Source organism: Empidonax traillii, unplaced genomic scaffold (genome assembly GCF_003031625.1).
Source record: "Empidonax traillii isolate 1590-97213 ecotype Southwest subspecies unplaced genomic scaffold, ASM303162v1 scaffold1952:size47221, whole genome shotgun sequence".
Taxonomy (NCBI): Eukaryota; Metazoa; Chordata; class Aves; order Passeriformes; family Tyrannidae; genus Empidonax; species Empidonax traillii.
Window position 1 is genome coordinate 20,943 of NW_020957145.1, and position 26,279 is coordinate 47,221.

General features: G+C 51.4%; 2 protein-coding genes across 2 annotated transcripts in view; one reads left to right on the plus strand and one right to left on the minus strand.

Annotated features, from left to right (window-relative positions):
• The window catches only part of LOC114071322 (putative neutral ceramidase C), a 19,154-nt gene extending 12,865 nt beyond the window's left edge, over positions 1–6,289 (plus strand). Inside the window, 8 exon segments of the mRNA XM_027909130.1 lie at positions 178–272; positions 1,187–1,226; positions 1,785–1,880; positions 2,430–2,525; positions 3,099–3,248; positions 4,009–4,068; positions 4,625–4,713; positions 5,734–6,289. Coding sequence (XP_027764931.1) covers positions 178–272; positions 1,187–1,226; positions 1,785–1,880; positions 2,430–2,525; positions 3,099–3,248; positions 4,009–4,068; positions 4,625–4,713; positions 5,734–5,923 — 816 coding nt within the window. The 3' untranslated portion in view covers positions 5,924–6,289.
• Positions 6,290–13,333: 7,044 nt separating this feature from the next.
• Positions 13,334–22,066, minus strand: LOC114071321 (microsomal triglyceride transfer protein-like; the record flags this gene model as incomplete). Its single annotated transcript, XM_027909129.1, has 17 exons — positions 13,334–13,481; positions 13,743–13,913; positions 14,119–14,243; positions 14,572–14,799; positions 15,218–15,339; positions 16,456–16,553; positions 16,651–16,865; positions 16,975–17,187; positions 17,307–17,414; positions 17,850–18,018; positions 18,238–18,395; positions 18,871–19,024; positions 19,104–19,243; positions 20,297–20,413; positions 21,048–21,155; positions 21,592–21,726; positions 21,885–22,066. Coding segments are annotated over 17 exons (2,591 nt in total), but the record flags the coding sequence as incomplete, so codon positions are not given.
• Between the last annotated feature and the right edge of the window lie 4,213 nt (positions 22,067–26,279).

Here is a 26,279-nt window from a genome sequence, read left to right on the forward strand (position 1 = left end):
CCCTGTGTGACTGTGACGGTCAGACAAGTTGCTGTGCACGTGGGACTAAAACACCTTCTCCTGCGTTTCACAAATAAATTTTATTTAATTTTCATGACTGGAGGAAGGAAAACACTCCAGCTATCATTTTTTCCTACCATCCTGAAGTTGTTGCGCCCACTTTTTATCCCCCTGCAGATGACTTGGCCCCACCCGTGGCACCCGGACGTCGTGGACGTGCAGATCGCCACCATCGGCTCGCTGGCAATCGTTGCTGTTCCCGGAGAGTTCACGTGGGTATTCCCTCAGGAAAGAAATTTATTTAGTTATTAATTTATTGCAGCCAACAGCATTTCATTCGAACCGCCTGCAGTAGTTCAGTTGTGGGCAGGTAGAAAGGGAGAGTGGGATAAAAATTGCCCCCAAGATATATATGCATAAATATCCATATATATAAACTCACCGCGGGAAAGAACGAGACGAAAACAGGCTTCCCAAATAATTTCAAGTGTTCACTGCAAAACTGCAGTTTCACTGAAACAAAAGGAACTTGTTAACTCTGATTTGGTTTTTGATAATGAGCTGCACTGACTGTTGGTGGTACAATGGTGAGAGTCTGAATAGGATAATGATTTATCCCCAGCGCCTTTATTTGTGCCCCCTCCTGGGGTGTCTCCGGCCTCACCCAGGCTGTGATGATGAGTGAGGAATCTTTTGAGGTGCTTTGGTTGAGCTTATCTCAGAGGGGCCTTAAGGGATGCTGAGCAGTGCTGGGGGTGCTGTGGGAGTTTCTGGTGGGGTGCTGCAAATCCAGCCAGTGATTCCTGCTGTAGCTCCCTGCTCTCTGCAACTCCCTGACAGGAGGGGGGATTCGGGGGGGGGGTCGGGCTCTGCTCCCAGGAACAGGGACAGGAGGAGAGGGAACGGCCTCCAGCTGTGCCAGGGGAGGGTCAGGTTGGACATCAGGAGGAATTTGTTGCTGGAAAGGGCTGTCAGGCCTTGGCAGGGGCTGCCCAGGGAGGTTTGGAGTGCCCACCTCTGGAGGTGCCCAAGGCAGGCCTGGCCGTGGCACTCAGTGCTCTGGGCTGGGGGACAAGGTGGGCATCGGGCATAGGGGGGATCCATGGGCTGGGAGATCTTTTCCAGCCTGAATGATTCTGGGATTTTATGGTTTCTGGAGCCTGATGTTGTTCCCTCCATGCCCTAGGACCATGTCTGGCCGCAGGCTGCGGGAAGCTGTTAGAAGTGTAAGCTGCTGAGGAAGAGGTTTCTCCAGAGCGTGGCATGTCTGCAACTTCACATTTCCTGAGCCTTCTGCTTTTCCCCTTGTCTCCTCCTCCCAGCTGGGCTCATGGGTCTCGTGCCTCACAGATGCTTCCTTCTCAGAGCTGCTTCAGACAGACTTTGCATGTGCCATCTGACATGCGGGAGAAATTAATTATCTCCCCAAAAGATGCAAACCCATCGAGTTTCAATCCATTAAGCCAGTACAAGCAATCCATTTAATTTACTGGAATGGGAGGTGACGTGTCCACTTTCCCTTTGGGAAGTGGATATGAGATGTTAATAAAGGCAAATTGCACTTGCAGGTTTACCTTCCTGAGCGTCCAGCCCTCTCCCCACCATAACTTTGTATTCTAGCCCGGTAACTAATAATAACAACAACAATAACAATAATAATATACCAGCCACCGTAACAATAATAACAACATTGTTTCAATAATAATAACAACAATAGCAATAACAACAGTATATTTGTGCACTAAGCAGTTGTTTCAAGGTAAGTGTTTTCTTTCCTTTCTTAGGTATTTGATTCCCATGGGACACCAAGGATGAACGTGGTAATTGCAGGCCTGTGCAATGTCTACACCCACTACATCACCACCTATGAAGAATACCAGGTAAATGTTAGAACTGTGAACGTGCTTAATCCAGTTCAGCTTTTGGCTGTATGGGGTGATAATTCATGTGAAATTATGTGTGTTTAGAGCACTTTGCCACAAAAAAAAATGAAAAATTTGGAGAAAAAGGGCTGTGAGGTGACCATGGAACTGCAGTGCCCCGTTGCTGTGGAAAGGCTGACATGGTTTTGAGTCTCCACAGGGCAAAGGAGATGTGCTTTGAGGAAGATGTGGACCATTGCTTGGACTCCTTGGGTTTAGAAACCCTAAACTGGGAGGGGAGGTTGGAAGAACTGGGGTTGTCCAGCCCAAAAAGTTGAAGCATCATGAGCCTTTAAAAGAGTATGATCTTGTGATAACTGGGAGAGCAAACAGGTCCTCTCTGGGGAATGAAGAGTCGCCTGAAACTGCAGCAGAAATATTTTGCCAAGTTGTTGGGCAATAAATAAACCCTGATACAGCGCTGATCTTGTCAGTGCAGTAGGATGGGCTGTATAAACCACTCAAGAGCCCCTCAGAACCTCCTTTTCCCAATTTGTCCTTCGCCAGGTTCAACGATATGAGGCTGCATCGACTATTTACGGGCCACACACCCTCTCTGCCTACATCCAGCTCTACAGAGGACTTGCAAAGGCCATTGCCACGGTAATCAAACTTTTCTGCATGCCACAGGCTGCTGGAGACACTTAAATCCTGTATTTGTTCCTCAGTGAGGCCAAATGATTGCTGCCCTCTCCTCTCTTGAGAAACACTCCCGTGGTATGAAAATAATCCCTGTAATGGGGGTCTCATACCACTTGAGAAGTTCGAGGGGATTTTGAGTTCAAAGTTTGGGAGATAAGTACCTCCAACCTTTCAGCATGGCCTGAAGTTGCTGCTTTTTTTTACCTAAAGGGAAAAAAAAAGTCTTCTACGTTTCTGCTGGCAACGTCCGTGATCATTGTGGTCATGTGGATGTGCAGGACTGGTGGGCAGCCCTGGGATATCCTGGTGGATGGGTTTGAGGGGACCCCAGCAACAGGGTGCCCTGCAGCGATTGCTCCTGCCTGCAGAGCGTGGGTGAAGATCCTCCAGTTTGGTTTTAGGCTCACTTTATTATTCTTAAAGCCTGTCCGAGTGGGGGTGTGGGATATAGAGCCACAGCAGGGATCTGATTCATCAGGGAGACACTGGTTATGCCTCTGTGTGTGTCAAATAAACACATCTTCCTTCTCCCAGAACACCACTCAGGACTTGCCCCGTGGCCCAGAGCCCCCGTTTTTCAACGTAAGCAACCTGACCTTGCTGCCCTCTGTGGGCGTCGACCGCGCGCCGGCGAACAAGAAATTTGGGGATGTGCTGCAAGAAGTGAGACAACAGTATCGACAGGTGAGAGCTGCAGGGGTTTGCTAAAACCACCTTTAAACTCTTACCCCTGTCCCAAAAGGGCTGTGCTCCCCAAAGGGTCGCGGTGCCCTCAGGCCAAACGTTTCTGTTGGTGGCCGTGGCTGAGAAGGCAGAGAAGCGAGTGTTTTCACGCCAGTGTCGTGGCACTGGATGTGATTCAAAGCGGTGAATCAAGAGGAAAATAAAAGCCCTTTATTCGCCATCAAGTAGATTTCCTCCTCTGCTTCAAAATAAAATACCGGTTGATTAAGTAGGCAAATATTGCACAGTGATTTCTCTACAAGGAGAAATCAGGTCACCTTTGATGCCTCTGCTATGGAATGTAAATGAAATGAAATTAAAATGTTGGAAACGGTTCTGTTTTCAGTGCTCAAAATTTAGATAAGATGTTCAGAGCAAGGGCTTTCATCTCATTGCTGTCTCCAGCAGTAAGGCAGGGAGACATTCTGAAGAGTCTCACTTGTTTCCTCCCTTCTTTATGTGGATTTTATCCAGTTTTGTGGTGGAGTTTATCCAGCAAGTAGGACAAGTGGAATGGCAAGGCACAGAATGCCACCTCAAAGCATAAATTGTCCATTGCTGCTGCAACAAGTGAGATCATAAACAATTTCAAACAACAGCAAACCAAACATGCCAAAACGGCCCAAAACCAACCAAACCCCTAAAAACCTCAAAGGATGTTCTTAATGTGCAGTGGGATGGTACAAATGATACAAACCTCAATTTCCCCCCTCCCCTCCAGGGAGAAGTTGCTGAAGTGACTTTCGTGGGAGCAAACCCCCGGAGCTCTGCGGAGAACGCGGTAAATGCGATGCAGCCACGCCGGAATTGGGGGGGATGTTTGGGGATTAGTGAATGTTTAGCTAGTGCTTTTTCCTTTGCTGGGGGCTCAGAAGGAGGTGTGTGCTTTGGGAATTCCCACCGCCTGAGAGTGCTTTTGGGGCAGAGGACTGAACGTGGCCGTGTTGGGCCGTTTGTGAGCTCTTCACGCTGTTGAAGTCAGAGTCAGCCACGTCGTGTGTCAGGCCAGATGGCACTCTCAGTGCCACCCAGGCACAGCAAACATGGTCTTTACTCTCCATCCTATCAGCCTGGTGCATTATTTTAATAAAGCAAAGACAATTAGGAAAGCGCTTCCTTTGTCCAATCAGTCCTCTTGCGTAGACACCGATAGCAAACACCTCACCTGTCTGTTCTCTTTTTAATGTTAACTTCTTTACCTCATTTATGTGGGATTTGGCAGTGAAACAGAAGTAAGTACCACATTTGCCAGTGAAGCATGCACCTTAAAGTGACACAGGAGGTCGGGACACGCCTGTACCTTCAGCATCTGGCTGACTCTGCTGTTTTTATTCCAGACTGAGCACAACTTCCTGACGGTGGAGAGATACACCAACACTTCAGGCTCCTGGCAAGTGGTGCAGAACGACGCCTCCTGGGACACCAGGTGGGTGCCCTGAGCAGATTTCACTGTCCCACAGACCCCTGGGAGTAACTTAAATTTATCCTGAAGGCCTTCATTTCAGAGCTCCCCGATTTCAGAGTCTTGACCCTGCAGATGGTGCTTCCCGGGGAAGGATCAGTCCATATTTGGGTGGTTAGCTTGTCAAGACCACAAGAACTGGTGTTCCCCTTGGCATTTGAAATGAAGGCTTAGAAGTTTGGGAAATGTAGAAGGAGGGGTAAGAATTACAGAAGGGTTGGGGTCCAGCCTATATCCATCCATCTGTCACACCATGTGGATGAATAGAATGCCAAACGGAAAATAGGAGAGACTCGTAGGATTTTCATCAGGAAAAGCTGTCTGGGTTTGTTGTACATCACGAAGGAGACACAGACAACAATTTAAAAAGTTTGCAAGAAAGAAAAGTTGAGGTTGGGGATGTCAGTTTTCAGCGAAAACACCCACTGAGCTACAAAGGTGGTGTCGCCTTGCAGAGCTGCAGGGTTTTTCATCCAGTCATGTTTTTTAAATATTTCTCTCAATCTCAGTAAGACAGGTATGAGAAAAAAATTTACTCAAGATGTTCTGTTCAACTCCTTCCTTTAATTAAGGTCCTGAAATGGGGCTGCTTATCTCACTTCTCTTGAATGGTCCTCCTCTCTCCCCACACAGGGAGGACTGAGCTGATGAATGTTGCTCACAGAGGTGATGTCGTACAAGGGTGGTGATGTGGAGTTGGAAATGGAAGAACACGTGGGTAGAAATATACTTCACCCACAGAAAGGACCCCTGACTTGTATTCCCTTGTTTCCAGATGTTTTTCAGCCCTGCTGGGTTTTGGCTTGGCTAGTTGGCTGCTGCTCTGGTGGCCTTAAATATATGAGGGAAGGTCAAAAGAAGCTCTTAAAATGTACTTAAGTGGAGTGCTTTCATCTCGTTCTGCTTGGTGAGCTCTTGGGTCGTTTGAACAGGTGAAAAAGTGGGTTTTCCTGCTGACTGCTGGGTTCTTGGCTTGTTTGCTAGGTTTTACTGGACCAAAGGATCCCTGAATCGGAGCAATGTGACCATCCAGTGGCACATCCCTCGTGGCACAGAGCTGGGCATCTACCGGATACGCTACTCCGGGCACTACAGGAAAAGGTTGTCCATCACAAGCACCATCACTGTTCCATTCGAAGGCTCATCCTCAGCCTTTGAAGTCACAACTCCATAGGTGATCTCAGACATTACAGGAATTGTTTCCCTTGAGCAGTGGGTTTCTATATCCTGGGAGTTTCTGTGCAGGGCCGGGAGCTGAACGTGGATGATCCTTGTGGGTGCCTTCCAGCTCAGGATATTCTGTGATTCTGTGATGTTCTGGAAGGGGTTTTTTTTTGTGGCACACGTGGCTCTGTACATCATTCCTGTCCCTTGAGTGCTGCTAGTCATCCTTTGCTTTGCAAAGCTCAGCTTCCTGCAAAATTTTGACTCTCAGCTGCAGTTCAGTCTCCTCACGTATTCTCATTCAGGTGGTTCCTGTCCTGGCCAGATCTTGTTGCAGTTGATTCTTACTGTAATAAAAGATGTAACTTTCTCTTCAGTCATTAAACAAGTGCATATTGATGTTGAATAGATCTCTCTGAGGGAATTAGTGCATATTGGGAGCTACTCCAGATCATAAAACAGTCCATAAAATTGAGCCCAGTCCATAAAACTGGTAAGAATTCACAAGGCATCAGAAGAGAAGTCTCCTCAAGCTTGCTTGAAGTTCAAAGCTGACCTGTTAGGATGGCAAAGGGTTAAACAGGGTAGATATTCCTCAGGAAGCTTGGAATATAATTTCATTTAATCCTTTGGAGGATTGCAACAGCACCACGTGAAGAGAATTGCCTGTAGCTCTCCATAAATGAGTGATTCCAGTTTCAGAGGTGCCCGCTGAGAGTGGCTGTGTGGGCTCCAACCTCCGAGGCCTCAAGCAAGGAGAGGAAGTTCAATCACTCACGAAATTTGAAGCAGTTGGCCTTTTTTAGTTTTTTTTCCTTCTGGACTGTGTTATCCTCTTTCACAACAGTGTCACTTTTTGAGTGACCGGTGTGCCCGGTGGGCTCAGTGCTCGCCCACCACGCGTGGGTTCTGTAACTTCAACTCACTGGTCACCTCTGTGGTGTAATGTTAGATACAAGTAGTAGAGATGGAACAAGACTGAGTGTTGTCCGTCTCTAAAGGGGGGGAACTGATGCCTCAGAGCTTTATTTTTTTAATTTCTGTGGATTTTGGAAATAGATGTGACGTGAATGTATTATGGAGGGGAAGGGTTTTCTTTCCTGGGTGGAAATGCATTCATTCGCTTGCAAGAACCCCTGCGCCGGAATTGTCAGCCTGAGTCCCAAAACTGAATCCTGACGGAGATTTCTCCCAGGGAAAAGGGGCCAGCAGAGGAAGCTCGATGTGTCCACGGAGTGCCAAGAGTTCCTCACTGTGGTGACTCAAGGGTACTACAAGGACACTGTTCAGCTCTGTTTGAGCTGGGGCAAACTGAATCCCCAATTTTTATCACACGCAAGCGCTTCAACTCATCGTTGTTGGTGGAGGGATGTACAGAATGCAGGGCAAGGGGAATGCACGGAGATTTCCATCACACAACTACACATTTTTCAAGCCATTCAAACTCTTCACGAACCGATTTGCAACGCGCTTGTTACCATCAGTTCACTGCCCCATCTGTAGTCCCTACATGGAATTAATGTAAACAGTGGCTTTGTTCCAGAATTGCTTCTGGTCTCTCTGGTTTCACTTGGGCGGGCCTACAAGTTCTTTTTCCTCTCTTGCTAAGTCTCCGAGGTAGCCTGCTGAATTCCACGGTTATCTCTGGGGCCTGTTGCTGCACACCTGCTCCTACAGCCCACCAAGTGCACGTGGGAGATGGAGGGTAAGGGCTTTCCTTCTTTCCTGGGTGGGAATGCTTTTGTTTGCTTCTCGGAGCCCTGCGCTGGAATTCTCAGTCCGAGTCCCAAAACTGGATACCGTGAAGAATGTACCTGTTAACATTTAACTCTGTCTGATGGCTCTGTCTCCCCTCAGCAAGATATGGAAAGGCTTTGTGGTGACTTTGCAAGACCCTTTTGTTGCTCTCCCTGTGTGGCCCCGTGCTACCGAGCAATCCTAACCAGCTTGTGTCACCTTAGCAGAGAATTGTTTAGTCATGAGTTAACATCACCCATCCTCTAGTTAAGGTAAGGCTGCAGGAGGAAGGCAGAGCGATGTGAAAAATCCCCCCCTCCTGCCTTGCCTGTGGGTGTGGATACAGTTGGAGCAGGAGAGGCTTTGCTGACCCAAAATCCTGGATCTTCCCATGCAACTGGTCCCCCGCTGGGCAGAGGGATGGCTTGGTCCAGAAAACCTTCGCTGGCAGGAGGATCCCTGGCTTCCATCTGCTGTGCCTGTGCTGACTGCTTGGAAGGCTCTTTGAAATTCCTTTCCAGAGCAATTCCCAGCAAGGCTGTGGTACAAATTGCGCGTTGCTTGGGTGTTACTGACATCACACCAGCAGCCTCTGGACCGAGCCACGCTTCGAGAAAAAGCTGATAAATTTGCCGATTTTCGAGTCTTTAGGTAAGTGGTGGAGCTAGGGACACAGCAGGAGTGCAGCAAAACATGGATAAGTGCCTGTGACCTCTGCTAAAAGCTTTGGCTGCCTCTACAGTGAGCAAGTGCTATTTACCTTCCCACAACCTCAGGCTCTCCCACTAACCCAGCTTGCCATCAGCACAGGGAATGCTTTTAAGCCAGCAGAGAGCTGGAGACCAGCCCAGCAGTTAGAGGACACTTTGTTCCCCACAACACGGGCTCTTTCCCGCTTTACTCCCTTTTAAATGTCTCCTGCAGACCTCTGGTGCTCACAGTGACGGTGGGATCGCTGCATCTTTGGGCAGGAACTTACTCTGTCCTTTCCCTTGTGTTTTTAATGGTCCCTCTTGAAAAGTTGAGCCCCAACCCTACCACGTCACTCCTTAAAATACAACCACACTGGATTCCTCTGGATCTTTGCAGTACCTGTTTAACAAAAACACTTGTTTTTATAACTGATTGCAAATTGCCTATCACGAAAGTTATCCAGTGGGAAATAATTTGAGTTGTATGTAGCTTTTCTGACTGGCTACAGTGACGACACACCACATCCTCATTAACCACGTGTCAGCGTTAGGAGCAAAAGTACATAATTATTAAACTCCCCGTTTTCAAGTGCTTTGAAACCCCTGCTTGATTATGAGGCTGCAACAGCCAAAATATTCGGGCAAACAAGACTTTTTGGCTTTAGAAGGGATAGGAAGGACTCCGAGGATTGCAACTGGCGTGGCTGTGCTCAGTGGGTTTCTTGCTGGGCCAGGTTGGACAGGGCTTGAAACAAACCTAGTTGTGGTGGAAGGTGTCCTGACCATGGCAGGGGGGTGGAACGAGGTGAGCATAAAATGTCCCTTTCAAACCAAACCATTCTGTGATTCTTTGATTCTATGAGATGGGCCAGAGCAGGTGTTTGTCCCCGTGTCGCCCTTTGTACCCTTGTCCCACACGGAATTGGGACTCTGGCTGTCTCTTCAAACAGTGCTAATATCTGTTTTCCTATAGAAGGGAAAATACTCGCACTCCTGGCCAAGATGGAGTGGGTAGAACAATTTTCTAGGAGAAGATCAGCTTTTTTTTTTTTTTTTTATTCCCATGGGTTTTGGCCCTGGTGTGCCAGAGGGCTTTATCCCAGTCCTGGAGACTGATTAGCTCGGCTCAGCCAGTTCCCAGGCTCCCTGCCTGACTCACCGGCCCTGGCCCTGAGCTTTCTTCCCCTCAGCTTTTCCTGCAGGGATAACCTCATGGCACAGCCGCTGTGGTTTGCCCAGCTGTGTCCCATTGCAGCTTCACAGCTTTTTTTTCCCCTCCATCCCTGACGGCTGGGCGGGTTATAACAGCAACCCTGCCCATCGGTGCTCCTTGGACGCTCCACTGCTTACCCGCAGTCTGCTTCAGAGTGACTCCAGGGTGCTGTGGCTCCAGGACAAGTGTCCCTGTGCTTTCAGGAAAGCCTTGCAGGTTGATGTGCACGGCCCAGGGCTGCTGCAAGCTCTCCAGCAGGGGCTCGGGATGTGCAGCTGCAGCTCTACGTGAGGTTTAGGTGAGGTTGCCACAGTTCGGTGCTGAGATTTACCCCCCCCCCTCTGCTTTGGTGAGTTCCAAACCGCTTTTTCTTTTGATTTTTTTTTTTCCCTGGAGTCTGGGAAGTCACTGGGGCCCAGCAGTGAGGAAACAACAATCTTTTAATTACCAAGCTGTCGAGGAAGGAGAGAGCAGTGGCTTGATCAGAGTTCTGACCCAGGGAGAGCCGGTGCCTGCCCGCGGTTTAGCCTCTCACACGCTTTTGTGCTCGCTTTCTCGTGATAGTTTTGTCCCTGGAGCCAGCTGGGATAGACGGGCAGATAATGTTCTATGGCCCCGTTTGGCGAGCGGTGTCCGTGCGCTCTCCCGAGGGCTGTACCAGACGTCCCGGGAGTGGCGTGGCTTGCGGGGGGAAAAGAGAACACGGGAAATCGCCCGTGATGGCAAAGGCTGGAGGCCGGGAGAGGATGGCATTGCCACCCAGAACGCAGCTCAGGGCAGTGAAGGGCTGCCAGGGATCAGCCCTGATCCATCACAAAGGCCCCACGACCCTGTGTGCCGGCTGTGGGACACCCCGGTGGGATCGGAGGGGAATCCTGGCGTATCCATTGGATTCGGCAGCAGCCACTGGAGGTCACTGCTGATCTGCAGCAATGCCGTGCAAAGCCACTCCTGGAGAGGCGGCAGGAGCCCCGCCCCAGCTCCTGGCTCTGGGATGCTCTGCCCCTGCCCCCTTGCAAGGTCCCTGGCAGCTGGGTAGTGATTTTCCTGGGGGATCTCCAGCAGGAATCAATTCTGGCACCCCACCCCTCCCTGTACATCCCTTTCATGGGACGGAAGGATCGTTTGGGGAGGCTGAGGGAGATGGGGATGTTTATCCTGGAGAAAAGGAGGCTCGGGGGGGGGGGGATTTTCTTACCCCCTACAACTTCCTGACAAGGGGGTGGAGTCGGGGGGGGGAATCGGGCTCTGCTCCTGGGGAGCCAGTGACAGGATGGGAGGAAACAGCCAGGGGAAGTTCCAGCAGCAATGCAAGGTGGTAAAATCTCTCTTGAAATGTCCTCACCGTTCCCAGCTCCAGTCCCAGCTATAGGACCTGGCCCCCTCTGGCAGGACAAGACTAGAAGTTCAAAAATTTAGGGTGAATCTCAGCTGAATGACAAATTTGCCTCTCTGCATCTCATTTAGAGAAGGAGAAAGGGGAAAGAGAGCAATGGAAAAAAGGTCCCAAATGGCAGGATGGTGCTTCTTGGCTTTGTCTGAGGCAGCCCCTCGTGGGAACCCCCTCTTGTCAGCCCTAAGGGTGCTCAGGGTGGGGGGGGGCGGTTCTAGGAGCAGAGGGAGCCCTCACACCCCAGTTTTGGAGCCCTGATGGGGCATTTTGCCACATGTCCCTGGAGCACCCCTAAATGCAGACCTAGAAAGTCCCCGGAGAGCTTTGGCCATGCTGTTCCTGCTGGAAGTGCTTCTCCCTTCTTCCCATCCGTGTGTCCAGAGAAGTTATAAGAGTCGAAGAGAGAAATGTAAAAGCACATGGCATTTATTTCTGTACATAACCAAAGCACTGGTAATTAGTGTCCCCAGATGGAAAACCAAACCATTTTCCTCCCCCTAAACCAGGAGACTCAGTGTTGCACTGTCAGGCTCACAATTTAAACTATATACTCGATGTCCCTCTTTTTTTTTCCCCATAAAAAGCATGTTTTATAGCACACAAAAAAAGGGCTAAAAAATATTTCAAATGCAAACTTTTATCAGGGAGGAATGAAGAAATGCTGCTTTTTCTTTCTGAGCCTCCCTCCAGCGCTGGAGATGTGTTGGGTGGTGGTGGTGGTGGCTGATAACAATCCAGCTTGAGAGCAGAATGCAGAGCAGGAGAACAATATTTACTCCAAGGTAATTGTGATTTTCATAAATGGTCACCTAAAAGAGCCCAAATATCAGCAGAAAAGGGAAGCTGCTCTATCTCTTTGTGGCTGGAACGCTGCCTTCCCCCATGCAGGGTGCAGGAAATCTTATCTCCATCTGCTGCCTCGATTAAAAGAGAAGGGGAACTGCTGTTCAGGAGATAAGAGAGGCCAGAGGCTTCTCCATTAATATGTAAGCTTTGGATCAAAAATGAAGATGAGAGGCTGCAGGCAGAATTCACCTCTGGATTGATGGGTTTTGGGTCTGCAGGCACCAGCAGAAGGCACATCTAGTCCGTGCTGGCCTTGATAAAGAGGAGGAAGAGGATGGAGGTGTGATCCCACTATTTAACTTTCGCAGTTTTGGCTGAATTATGTCCACCCTGAAGGATGTTCGCTTGAAGGAACAGCTTTGTAATGTTTGTCCAAGCTCTTCTGTGATAGATTCTCACAATCCAGGAGGGACTGTGTCAGCCAAATAGAATCTTTTGCCCTCTGTGGCAGCCACATCTGCATTAGCCCCGTGGGATGGGCTGTACCACCTGCACTCATTAAAAAAAATAATAATACCCAAAGGTTGGAGAACTTTTAAAACACCTTGGAAGCTTTGAAAGCATCTGGTTGCCCAGCTGAGTGTGGCTGACTTCAGATCCAGCTCTGTGGGCCACCTGTTAAGAGCTGTAATTTCTCCACTTTCAGTGTTTTCACCTCATCCTGGGAGTCTTTGATAATCTCAAAACACCTTTTCAATCTGCTCTTTGCAAACACTAAAATGCTTGTGCCCTTGTGGGTATTAATTACAAGGTGTTTTTAACAACCTCAGATGGCTCTTGCAGCCCTGCCTATCCTAGAAGTTAAAAAAAAAAACCAAAAACGTGGAAAAATTCAGGTGCAGACACTAAGAGCAGGAAGCCACCAACCACATCCCTGGCAACAGAGAGCAAAGTTCCCCCCAGGATGAAGATGATGGCACCAAGCTGTGAGGGGGGGAGCTGGGTTGCCTTTGCATGCAAATAAATGCAAACACTTTCATGTAAGCCAGAAAGAGCACACAACATTTTGTCTTGCTTCTCTGCCTCTCCCCCTGAGGATTATTCTGAGGTGTCTCTGAGGGTACGTTAAAAAAAAGTTAGATACCATCACTCTTCCTCCTGAGATGTTTTTTTTGACGTGTTCCTGGATGATTTGGCAGCCACAAAAGCTGTGTGTTCCTCCCAGCTGGCTGCAGATGTGCTCCCTCCTGGCTGCTTTGATAAATGGGGACAAAAGGGGGCATTTTGGGGTGTGGGCTTGTGGGAGGGTTTCTCGGGCTCTGAGGAATCACGGTCCTGTTTTTCACAAGGATCAGCCAGCAAGGCCTTCCCCTTGAAGGGGAAGAGTCCAGGTGGGGGAAATCTCAGCCTTTGGGGCGTGAGGGCAGGTTTGGCTCCTCCAGCCCCGAGCAAGGGGTGCCTCTGGCTGTCCTGCAGCACTTCCTTTTGCGGCCTCTTTTGACGTCCTTATTGCAGCACTTTTCTGATTCGAAGGTCCTTGTGAAGGGGTTGTGTGGCAGAGACAGGGCACTTCTGCAGTCCTGGAGTGCTCTGACTCACCTATTCCTTTTCTGGTGTCAGCAGGAGGTTGCAGACCTCGGAGTTGGTTTGGTGCAAGGCAAGTTCCCTCCCGGGCACGGTGCCGCGCCTGCCTTTCCGAGCGGTGCTGCTCCGGCTGCCGGCGGATTTGGAAACTGTGAAGATTTCTCTGTGGGGTGAGGTGACAGCAAGATGGTCAGGAGGCTGCGGTGCTGGTGGACCTCATCCACACTCACCGTCTGGTCTAGGGATGGTGCTTCCACCCCTGTTGTCGTGGACTTGCATTGTCCTTCCCCCATTCCTACCAGTTTCTACCCACCCTGCTTGGTAAGTGCATGGCCAGTGATTCCCAGCTCCTCCCAAGAAATTCTCCTTTATCTCAAGCACCTCATGATGTTTCTCCAGAATCTGACTGTACCCAGGGACTCACCTGTATGGGGCCTGCTCCTCTCTCAGCTGCAGGCACATGAGCACGGGGCTGCTGGAAAACCTCAGCGTGGTGTCAAAGTGGATGGAGGTCTCCACCTCTGCCTGGCTCCTCAGGGTGGCCTGGAGGAAAGGGGAATCTAGTTCTGCCTGGAAATCCATGGAGAGGCTTCCCCTGTGAGAGAGAAGCACACGGGCCTGGTCACCGAAGAATGGCCCAACAACTCCATCAACACCTTAATCTGAGGTCTGGCCATGGAAAAGGGCAACCAGGGCCCGCCAGGAGAAGAGCTGGGGGCTGTGGAAAGCCACCCTGGTGCTGGGTGCTGAGACCCTGGGCACACCCATCCCCACAGCCAAGCGGTTCCCCACCCGCTCACCTCGCGTTGATGCCGGTTTTGAGTTCCTGCTCCCAAATGCCCACGTCCACGTCAGCTGAAATGTCAAGCCCCAGCCCACCCTGGAGTTTGATGGTCACTTGGAGGCCAGACTGCAGAGGAATGACCTGGGAGAGGGAGAAGGCAGAGCTCGCTGTGACTGGGCACTGCCCTGGCGTGAGTGGCTGATACCGGCAGTGACTTGTGGCTGCTGGAACAATTTATCCCCGGCCTGCAGCAGGGTTTGCAAGGGAGGAACTCCAGCCATGCCACTTATGGCCCATGGCAAAGCCATCCATCCACCCATCCTGCTGTTTACCAACGCCCAGACAGATCCAGCAGGGCCACCTTGCCCTTAGACCTGTATCTGCGGCGAGTAACAACCACCGGCTCACTTTGTGGGATTCACTAGGATTTGTCATGGAGACAGGTCACTGTTTCCCCCCCAGCCAGTACCTGGTGATGGTCCATCAGCAGGAGGTTCCCTCTGACCACGCTTGTGGGCTCTCCACTGCTCAGGAGGGCCTTGGCCATGAGGTCTGCGTATCCCTGGAAGAAGACGAGCGGCCGCAGCTGAACGTCGAAGAAGGCGACAGACATCCCGGCCATGAGCTCCGGCTCCTCTTCCCCATCCGAGACGTTCTCTCCCATCATCGACTCCATCCCCTGTGCTTCAAAGGTGACCTAGAACACGGAGGTGGACACGTGCGAGCGGCGCAGAGCGAAGCTGGAGGGTGCTTTGTGTCCCACAGCACTGTTTGAGTTGCTATGCTTGTCCAACCCTTGGGTGGGCACCTTTAGGATTGGGAGATCAGCCGTGGAGTGGGCTGGATGAGGCATCCAACCTGAGCACCCTGAGGTATCAGTGTCACATCCTCTGTTTTTTGGGGGAGTGGAGGGACTACTTTTTTCAGAGCAGGCATGCCTGGCTTCACACTGGTGATCTGGGTATGAATTTACCTGTTTCTGAGGATCTCTGCACTCTGAGTGCAGAGGGGAGGTTGGGCACCCTAAGAAGGTTAGCAGGGGACGCACAGACAGGGCAGTGGCACTGCGGGGTTGGTGCTGTCACCACCCCCCAGCCCCTCTCCCAGCCGCGCACCTGAGCTGCGCGGAGCCGCCGGCCGCGGCTGAGCAGGGAGAACTCAGAGACGCTCTTCCTCAGGAATCCTCCCTCCAAAAACAGCAGGTCCAGCCCGAAGGTGGAAAGCAGGTCCTGGGTGACTGAAAGGCAGAGAGGTGCCCATAAGGATCCCTGGGCAGCACCTGGCACACCTGCTCTGGTGGAAGGTGTCCCTGCCCACGACAGAGGGGTCGGAACTAGATGAGCTTTAAGGTCCCTTCTAACCCAAACCATTCCACCATTCTACGATCTCTCTTTGCTCATGAATGGTGGTGAACCACAAATGCTCTGGGAGCAGCAGCAGGGGTGCAGGCTGGCATGGAAACACAGAGGCTGTAGGTGGGATGTGCAAGGCTGGGATCCTGGTGAGTGCATCCCCTGTGCCCGCTGTCACCACGTCAGTGCTCAGCAGGACAGGGTGGCTTCCTGGAAAAGCTCCTCCAGAATGATTACAGGAACTGGGAGGTCACTAAAAGCAGGGTGCTGGTGGCTCCTTGGTCATTTGTAAGCTTCCTCAACAGAGGGTATGGCTGGTAGTGTAGGAATGGATCTCCTGTGTTGGCCATTCAATATCTGATGAAACTTCGTGATCCAGAGGGGAAAGCTGTGCACCTTCTCCTCCCGTTCTTGCAATATTTGAAGGATTTAGCATTGCAAGGTTGTTTTTTATTTCCCCAGTGTTGGCTATTCCACCCTCACTAACCCCCACAAAGCTAGACTGAGCTAATTTGAAGAGGGACAGAAATGAGAGCTGGGGCATGAAGAATTAAGCAGATATTTAGCAAGTGTTGCTTGTTGCAATCTCTCTGGAGTTTGATTATTTTGTTGTTGCTGTGTCTTAATCTCAGTATCAGGTTTCTCCTTTTTGAAGAGCTTATTAGAAATACCAGAGGAACTGAGGAATGGAGTGAAATACCTTGACTCCCACCTACTATTTACCATTGGTTTCAGGTCCAGCTGAAGTTCCTCTTTCAAATTAGCAGGATTTGGGGAAAGTATGTGGCACAGCCCAGCCCTCCTGCTGTAGGGGTGTTAGAGAAGGGTATGTATGTTTGTATCTCAGGTGATGGCAACCAGCTGGTGCTGGTGGACGTGCTCAGAAACCTCACACAGAGATTTTGGGGCATTCTATAGTGGTCAAGCCTTTCCTGGGAGCTGCCTTTCCCTGCCAGCCCCTCCTTTAGCCCTCTTAGGACCAATGTCCTCTGGGCTGTCACCTGTCAGGGGTCCTGAGAAAGAAGAGGAGGCGCCAACTTTCGAGAAGAAGTTGTAGTTGTTTATCTGCGGGTCTCCCATGATGTCTTTCATCATCTCCCTGGAAGCAAGAGGGAAAGGGTGAGTCAGCTCTGGGAGGGGAGGAAGGGAAAATGTCAGTGGTCATTAGGGAACAGAACCTTCCCCTCCAGACCCACCTTGCCGGGTGGTGGTGGGAGTGCAGGCTGTTCTGGACCTTCAGCAGCAGGAATTTTGCCGTCTCTGTCTCCATCTCCTGGGTGGCCAGCAGGATGTTGATGACATCCATGGGTGAGGGGTGGTTATCCAGGAGTATCTCCGCGGCGGCCAGGCGACAGGTTTTCTCGTAGCTCTTCCTCTTCTCGTGGAAGATCCTCCTCATTGCTCGTTTCACCTGGTGCAGGAGGGAAGTGAAAAGGGTGCTGTGATGTGCAAAAGCACCCCGACAGCTCGGGTTTTGGGTGTGAAGAGGACACCGAGCCTCGCCAGCTGCACTTCCTTACCTTGCTGGAGATGTGCCGAGCGGGGAATCGCCGCAGGGCGGAGATGGCCGTGGTGGTGACAGCAGCAGGACCTTCCTCAGCGTGCTCCAGGAGGATGGGGATGGTTCCAGGGAGCATCGCATTCCCCAGGGCCAGCAGGTAAATGACCACCTCAGGCTCCTCCTCGGCACCGCTCAGCCCCCTGAGGATGGTTTCCACCCCACGCTCCACCTCCTGCTCGGGAGGGCAGAAGAGGAGGGGAGTGAGGTGAGGGGAAGGAGACCTTCTGGGCACGCCTGGAGTTGGGGGGGTGTCTGGAAAAGCCAACCCGCGAGGGTTTGCAGAGGACCCACCTGCAGCCCACACAGCTTCTGCTGGCACAGCTTGCCCACCAGAGAGCCCACGGCGACCATCCCCATCTCCCAGGTCTCAGGGGCCAGTTGCTTCCCAGCCAGCTTGTCCTGGGCATCAGGAAAAGGGGCGTTATTACGCAGGAAAAAAAAAAGGGGGGGGGGAGGGGAGGAGAGAGGAGCAATGTGTTTGACCTCTTATCTCAGAGTGTTCATCACAAAAGTAAGGAAAAACTTGCTCTTACCTATCATAAAGGAGGCCATGCACGGTTTGATTGGATAAACCACTGGTTTTTCACAGCAGCTTTAATTAAGCTTTTATTATGTGCACTGTACTGCTAGGAAGCATCAGCTCCCATCACCAGTGTCCCATTAAACGCACATAAAAGAACCCCCTAAGCAGGAAGATTTATTTCTACAGAAAACATATTTTCCTTTTTCAGGAAAACATGCTTGGTCTTCCATCCTGCCTGAAATGGGTGCAGGCATCCATCATCCATCCCGGGTGCAGGACCCTCAGGGAGGAAAAGAGATGTCCATACTTACTAAGACCAGGTGGAGGAGCTCTCCCGAAGGCCGGGGTGAGAAAGCTGCTGCATAGAGGAACTTCTCCAGGAGGGGCTTGGACTCCTCCTTGCTGAAATCCAGGAATTCTGAGAGAGCTGCCAAGGAAGCCACTGACTGTGCAGCCACCGCTGCCTCCACCATGAAGGGGCTGGAGCAAGAAGAGGGAGGTCATCAGTGGAATGACCCTCAAAACCCATGCAGAGCATCAAGGAAAAGCAGAGGACGTTGGCACTCTGTGGCTGCCTGGAGCAGGGATGGGGGAATGGAGCAGCATCGAATGACTCCAGTTGTCTCAGCCAGGAATGACTCTTCGTGCCAGGGTTCTGCACGCTGAGAATCTCGGCAAGAAAGCTCCTGGCTGTCTCACCGTGTCTCCTCAGGTGCTCTCCTCAGCAGCTCCAGCACATCTCTCTTCTTGGCACTGCGCAGCATCCGGATGAACCTCTGGAACTGCCGGGCTGTCGCCACCTTTGAGGGCTCTGTTCTGACTCCCCGTCTGTCCAAAGCCTTCAGGTGGGCTCTCAGCTGCAAAGGTGAGGCTTGTTAGGTGGGGTTTAGCCTCCTTTTCCCCCCCTGTTATCGTGGGATATTTTTTACACTAGGGAAATATTTAGGAATGGGAAGGGCCCATGCAACTGCCTGCAGGCATCGACTGCAGCCTCACAGCCCCACTGCTGAGGACTTGTGCTGAAGGCCAATTTGTGGTGAGTTCCAGGAAAAGAGCAGGAGCAACTGAGAGCATTGTTTTGTTGCAATTCCAGATTTCATAAGTGAGAAACCTGCAGGATCTGGGGAGGCAGAAATAATCCCTGGTTTGTCCTCTTTGGCCTGACCTGTGGCGGGAATATTTGCTGGCCTCAGAGCTGTAATGAGTTCAACCCTGCTGTGTGTGCTCCTGCCCCTCCAAAAGTACCACTGTGGTTTAACCCCAAAATCCTACAAGTGTCCAGGTTGTGGGGAAAGCATGGGGTAGGTTTTGGGGGTCAGTAGCATCACTGACCGACGGGCAGTTGGTGCAGACCCTCCTGAAGGGCAGGCTGGCCATGCCTAGGGGCTGGTGCCGTCCCTCTGTGCCAGCCAGCACATCCTCAAGGCTTTGCCCAGACTCCTCTGCTGGACCAGGCGTTGGAGGAGACAGTAGCTGGAGCTGCTGCCTGTGGAGGGAGAAGAAGCCATTGGGAAGTGCTTTGTGATTTACACCCTCTGTGGCTCCTGGCTGGGGGCATCACTCACCTTGAACTGATCTTGATGCCAGAGCTGGACCTCAGGGCTGGAGCCAGCACATGGCTTTCCTCTGCCAGGGCTGACTGCAGGAGGTTGTCTTTCACCACATACTGGCTTCTGCTGCTGGGCTGCCACTCGACTCCAAAAACCTTGGAGAAGGAGAAGAAAGGAGGAAAAAATGCAACCTTTTCTCTCTATCAGCAGAAAAAGAACCTTCCGGCCCACAGAGTCACCTGCTTGGCTTGCAGAATGTAGGGAAGGGAAATCCAGAAGAGCCCAGCTTCTTCCCAGGTGTGGGAGAAGGCAGCACCAGGGGAGGACCACGGCAAGGGGGATGCCCTTGCCTGTGGCTGATGTGGGGAGACAGACTGGTGACACCACGTGGACTTTCATTACAGGGTGGTGTTACCTGGGCTCAGCCACAGCAGAGGGAGCAGGGGATGCTCCTGCCTGGTGTGGGTGATGCCTGGAGACTGCAAACTGGGAGTAAATGCCTCCCAAAGCATTGCTCTTCCTCCAGGCCCATTCAACAGCGTCGGCTCCCACACAGCTGCACGGTGTGGGAAGAGGAGTGGCCCTCAGTGCCCATTCCCGGGGAGCATCACCAAGGACGCTCCCCAAGCAAAAGGGAAAGCAACAGCAATTTCCACCGAGGCAATGCCAAAAAAAATGCTCAACTTCCTCTCCCTGCTGCGTGGTGACCCTTGGGAAGCTCCCTGGATTTCCTCCTCCCGAAAGGAATGACGCACTTCTGGACATCACCTCTGCCTCGGGAGCGCCGGGAGATGCTCGGAGCAGCTGGGCCTGCTCGTGGCAGGGCTTGGGGAAGGGGAAGGGCTGGACTAGGTGCAAGTGGTGGTTTTAGGCAGCAAATGGCATTAGTGATGATGATATCACCCTGTGACTGGCCGGTGTTGAGACCCCTGCCAAGGCCCCCGGGCTCTCTGTGGTGTTGTCCGTTCTTCTATTGAATTCAGTGGAATTTATATATTTTAAAAAAACCCTTCAGTTTTGATCGTGGCGGCTATAACTGCATGAAGAGCCACAGAATTTAATCTGTTTATGTCAGGGCTGAACATGGGCTACTGCTTTAAACAAAACAAACACAGGCCTTTGGTCCTGTCAACCTAATCCCCAATCCAAGGAGTCTGAAGTCCAGAAAACATCAACTGGGCCCACCACAGGGAGAGCAAAGGACTTGCTTTGTTTACAGAGGTGAATCCAGAGCTCGGCTTTGTGCAGCTGAGGAGATCTTTGGTCTTGGTGATGGAGTGGTTGGACACGGCATAGGTGACTTGGCAGCTCCCAGAGGCGTCCTCCTGAAACACAGATGTGAGTGAGCAGGGTGGGTAAGGATGACTGGCTTTGATCACCCTCAGAAAAACAATCTGTGGAGAGAACAGGCACAAAGGACAACCTAACAAATAGAAAAATCACCAGAAAGCTGGAAAAGTGGGCTGGATTTTGGGAGGTGTTAGCTCCAATTCCATCTGGGCATCTTTGCATTTCAGGCTGACACCAGCAGCATCTTTGTGCCTGCATTTTGGGTTCTGAGGTTACTCCACATGGTTCACAGGTCACTCCAGCCTCGGTTGAGCTCTGGAGGGAGGGATTTCCCTGCCATTTGCTGGCTGCTGGCAAAGCAAATCCTGCTTGGCAGGAATGCTTGCAGAGGTATTTTTCTCCACTTTTCCTACTGTCCAGGGAAAAAACATTATTTCTTAAGTGTGCCCATTCCTGAAAATCATCTGGAGGTTATTTTAAGCCGTCTGCCTTTCCAATAGTCATCCTTGCTCAGTGCCCAGCTGGAGCAGCAAAGCCAGTGCTGTTTTATCCTGAATTTTGCCTCCTCTGCTGAAGCAACCTGGGCTGCCTGTGCTCCAGGGCCAGCTCTCCTGGTCCATCATGGTCCCTGGCTTTTGGGCAGGATCTGGACCCCAGCTCTGCACGTACCTCCACTGTGGTGCCGGCGTGGGGCTGGAGCTGGAGCAGACTGATGATGCCTCGCTTCAGGTTGGAGACCAGGATGCTTTCTGCTTCATTCCCATAGAAAGCTTTGACCTAGGGGGGGGAAAAGAGGTGGCACCTTGCTGAGGGGGCATCTCTGAGGGGTCCACGCAGGCTCTCTGCTGCCAAAAGGTCTCTCCCCTGCAACCTGAGCAACACCCTGTAAACACCTGAAGAGTTTTCTCATGGAGGATTGTATCCCCCAATAACAGGAGCTTTGTGGATGCATGTTCCTTCCCCTTTCCTCCCCACCCTGGTTTTCCAGAGCCTTAGAGGAGAGGGTCAGAAAGGAAAGTGCATCCCATGGTAAGGACTGAAGAGCTTTTAACATGGGATGCTGCAGCCCCTTTGGAGGATGGGGCTCCATCTAGGGACACGTGGGAGACCAGACAGCAAGAGTTCCTATGGGCTTCATAGCTGGGAAAATTTGGGGTGAGCGCAGGAGCGCTTTGCAGAGGGCACGGACAAGCCCAGGAGGTGTCCAGCTGACCTTCCCGCTGTTCCAGGAGATGAACACCGGCTTCTGGAGCTCTGCCTTTGCCTCCTGGCTCAGTTCAATCTCTGCAGGGGGACCTCCAGGGCCATCCTGGCTCCTCTCCTCGTGCTGGGCTTTCAGGTCACGGATCTACGACAGCAGAAGACGGCAGAGAGCAGTGACCAAGCGTGCCACACTAAGGCTGGTGGGTATTTTTACCTGCAGGCAATGGATTTTGGTCAGAGAGGCTGTTTCTCAGATGACTTGGGCTAGAAAGGGTGCTGTGATGGTTTTCCCAGCCCACACACCTGCACCTGGAGCAGCTCTTCCCCACCCTGGTCCCTCCAGAGCCGGTGCACGTGGACTGACGCCTGAGCCCGCAGCCAGGCTCCCCCAGGGGCTGGTGGGGCCGTGTGATGGAGCTGGACATCCAGGGTGTAGTGGTACTGATACAGTGCCCCGGGCTGGAAGGAAAACAGCTGCAAATCCCCTGTGGAAAGACGCAAACGCTGAAGGGAAGCCGTCACGAAACTCAATCCCTCCCCTTGCTGCACCCGCCAACCTCCATCCTAGGGGGGCCCCAGAGCTGCAGGGGTGCTTGAGACCTGCATCACTCTGCCCCTAGAAGGGCCACTCCTGTGCTGATGTGGAAGTGTAGCCCGGGGGAAGGTTTCCACGGGAAATGATTTGTGCCTGGGTTTGGATATTTGGGTGACACCTCAGGATTCCAGTCCTGCCTCAGAAGTGATGGCCAGAGCGGGAGCTCTGCTTGGGCACTTTCAGAGGATGCCAGAGAAACACACTTCAGTGCTGAAGTCAAGGTTCCTGAGCGTGCCCACAGACAAGAGGGATATCCCACAGTCCCTGCTCAGCATTAACTGGGGCACAAACAACATTTTTAGGGGAGGAGAGAGGCCATATTCTTCATACTGTGTGTTACCCTTGAGAACTTAATTCAATCACTGACTTAACGATAAGGCAAAATGAAGTTGATGGGGCAGCTTTAGATCCAAGCTCCCTGCTTTAAATTTATTTATCTAGAATTATTTGGAGTCCCTTCTCTTGTTCATATACAAATAGGATTGTAGTGTGTGTGAAGGGGGGGGTGTTGCCTCTGCCAGGACAAAGCCAGTTAAATCTATTTTCTGAAGTCACTTGAAATTCTCCTGCAAATCTGATGCACTTGCCGGGCTTCTGAAATGTTTGCTTTTGTTATAACAACAAAAGACAGGAATCAATGGAAATCCAGCTCGTTCCCTGGGGCTTTCCTCAGTGAGACAGACTGAAGAGTTTTTATAGTTCCGCACTGTGTGCAGTTTAAACAGTTCTCTGGTTTTCCTCATCCCCCAGGGAGGACTTCCAGGCTCCCCAAAATTCCCCTGCCTCAGGAGATGCAGTTTGGCAATCACTCTTCCCTGCCCAGCTGGAGACTGGGGAGATGTTGGAATATGTGGAGCCAGGGAGGCTCTTTGTGCCCTGGGATGAGCATCTCGTCCCCGTGGGCATCCACACCCCGTCCTGCCCCTGGACCCCAATCACCCCAAAGTCTCTTACCTTTTGCTGTGCTCGTGAAGGAAAAACAAAGCAGGCAAAAGCATCCCAAAACTGCCCCAGGATTCATGGCAGGCTCTGGGAGCTGGGCGGGATAGCCAGGGAAGGAAGGGGGGTGGGAGAGGGACTATACAACAAAAGTGGGCAAGATCAGCAGTGTCAGGCGATGGGGCCCGACCGTCTCCCTATCCCCGCCTTACACACCCAAGGAAAAGCCAATAATTAAACCTTTGTACCAACCCCCAGCAGCCACGGAGGGTTTGGAAATCAGCTGAGCTTTGCCAAAGGCCGGCAAAGGGAGGGGAGGAAAGCTGGAAAAAAGAGCTGCCAGAAGCGATGTGGGGTGGGGAAACTGCCAGTTTGCCTTGATAGGGGAGGGGAATGCTCAGAAAGCTGCTCTGTCCCTCGGTGATCCATGTCTTCCCACCACAAGAGAAAGGGGAAGAGACAGCTGCTTTCAAAAGCAGAAAAAAAAAAAAAAAAAAAAAAAAAAAAAAAAAAAAAAAGACCCAGAAGGGGGAAGAGGGGGGGAAATGTTTTTCCATCCTTGCAGTTCGAGACTGGGATTTGCAGCCCGGAGGCTCAAGTTACTGAAAGGGCCAGGCTGGAGGGACTGGGGAGAGCCTGGGGAGGGGCTGTGCCATGGAGCATCCTTAGCCCCAAAACAAGGTGGGAAAGGGCTGAGCTCTGGAGCTCCCACAAGAAATCTGCACGTGGGGCTGTCTTGCTGCTGCTGTGTGATCTCTGTTACAATCTCATCCTCACAACAGGATAGCAAAGGGCAGGGAAAGTCAGCTGGGATGGGATTTATCTCCAGGTTCCCACATCAGGCCTCTAGACTAAACCAGCCATCTCAGATCCTTCTACAGGCAGCAGAAAGGGAGAGGTGTCTTTGGAGGATGCCACGTGCTCCTGAGCTTGGGCACTGCCTCGCTGTGCCCCTAATCTCCTTCTGATGGTATTTATTGCACTCCATCAGTTACGTAGGAAATTTAATACCTAACGCAGACTTTGATGTGTCATTTTGAAATGGATCCTATTCTTTGACGTGCAGCTTTCTCAGACAACTGTGTCAGTTTTCTCTGCCCTGAGAGAAAACTCCTGGGTTTTTTTTAGAGCTGGAGGGGAGGCCAGGAGGCACAAGGAGTTCCAAGTGCCTGTTTTCATCTGGTTTCTCTTCCACCAAACCTGGTTCTTGCTTTTGTCTGGGAGAATCTGTAAAAGAGTAAAGTCAGAGGGAGTTATAAAACATTGTGAAGCATTCTTCCCAAACCCACCTGTCATGCTCTTGGAAAGATGCCTTATGGAGCTTTGAAAACCTGTGGACAGATGCACGGTCCTAAAATCGGTGCTCCTGGAATCTTGGGTGCTCCTCCAGCACCTTGTGTATCCCCCCAGGGACACGTGACCTCCCACTGGCACAACCTGCCGGCGCAAACCCGTAAATTAAAATCTTGTAAATTAAATCCATGTAACATGGTCAGAGATCATCACTTTCTTATTTGGACACTGCGCTGCTGATTCCCTTGGAAATGACTTGGTGGGAAGCTTTACAGGCAGAACTGGGGTGCTGAGCCCCCTTTTCCCCCCCCTCCTGCTCCAGCTGGTCCCTGTCCCTCTGATAGCTGCTGGATCCCCAAGGGGGGGATCTGACGTGGCAGCTCCAGAATCCGTGGGCAGAGTGGGGTGGTCAGTGTAACCAGGTCACCGTGCCCAGGTCAGGGAGGCACATGGGGACCTTGCCACCGAGCTGTGACGTCAGGGTGGACTTTGGCAAAGGGTGGTCAACGCGCCCACGGCTGAGCCCCAGATGGAAGCAGGGTGATGTTGCATCAAAGCCTGCAAGCCTCGAGCCGTGGGTGCTTTCGGGGCATTTTCACGTCCAGATTGTCATCAGAAATGTCTAGTGGAAATAATGAGACCCAAAAACTCCTTAGCCAGGGGAATACCAGTGCCAGTGGCCAGTCTCTAAGCTGGGAGGCTGTTGCACCATCTCAGGGTTTAGCCAGCACTGCTCCTGGCTAGCTGGGGAATTTCCAGCTCCGTTTCCAGTATCTGATCACCTTGGGGCAAATGGGAAGGAGGGTGGAAGGAAAAGCTCCCCAGGGGTTCTGTTGCTTTCTGGCTCTTTTTTTTTTTTTTTTTTTTTTTGGTACTCTTTAGTTAAACACCCACTCCAGCCTTTTATTATTCAGGAGTTTTTAGGAAAGACATGGAAGCAAGTAGAAAAAAAAACCCTCACTGATTAAACGTGCAGCCAGAGGGGGAAGCAGGAGATGACTGAGTACATAGCAGGCCCTCAGGGGGTAAATCTTTACGGGGTGACTCAGTGAAAAAGAGCAAAGGCAAAGTAGTAAAGGAAAATTAAGGAAAGAGTCATTTTCCCGAGGGACACTGCAAACAGGACAGTTGGCAGCAGGTCCTCTTAGAAGTGAGGATGATTCACCATGGAGCAAAGTGCCAAGGGAATCAGGGGACACTCCATCCTTCCCTAACCTCAAAGCCAGGAGGATGGCTTTGCTGGAAGACATTCAACAACACAAAACAACCAGTTGAAATTCTCCAGCTCTGCTGAACGCAGCAGATGATGCTTTATAATAACCTACAGTGGCTTTACGTTCTGTTCAGTGCCACCCATCTTTTCTAATATGAACCAGAAGCTTGTGAAAGCAGGTCTGCCTGTCTGTCTGCCACAGCCACCTCAGCTCCAGCTCCACGGTCCTCTTTGCCTTTCATCTGCAGCTGCTGATGGATGCTGGTCCAGTCTCTGTGCTGTTGGAGTCAGGACCAGCAGTGTGCTGAGGCAGGACTGGGCTTGGGAGCCAAGAAGGGGGAAAAGGCTGCTGCTGGTCACACCAGTTCTTGGTTTGGCCCCAGCCCCTTGGTTTGTGCTGCTGGAGGCTTTGAGTGGTGCAGGCAGGTTTCCAGCTTGTCTGCCAACAAGCTGCATCAATCCTTCCCTCCAAGAGAAAACCTAAAGGGATGTGAGCAGTTCCTATATAATTGCACTGGTGGCACTCAGAAGTCTCCAAAATCCCTGAGTGGAGGGATCTCCCCTGGTTTTTAAACCTTCTGCCTTTGCTGTCCTCCAGATTTTATTTCAAGCTTTATCAGAGCAATTAGAGGTGAATACGACCATGCAAGGGTTTTTG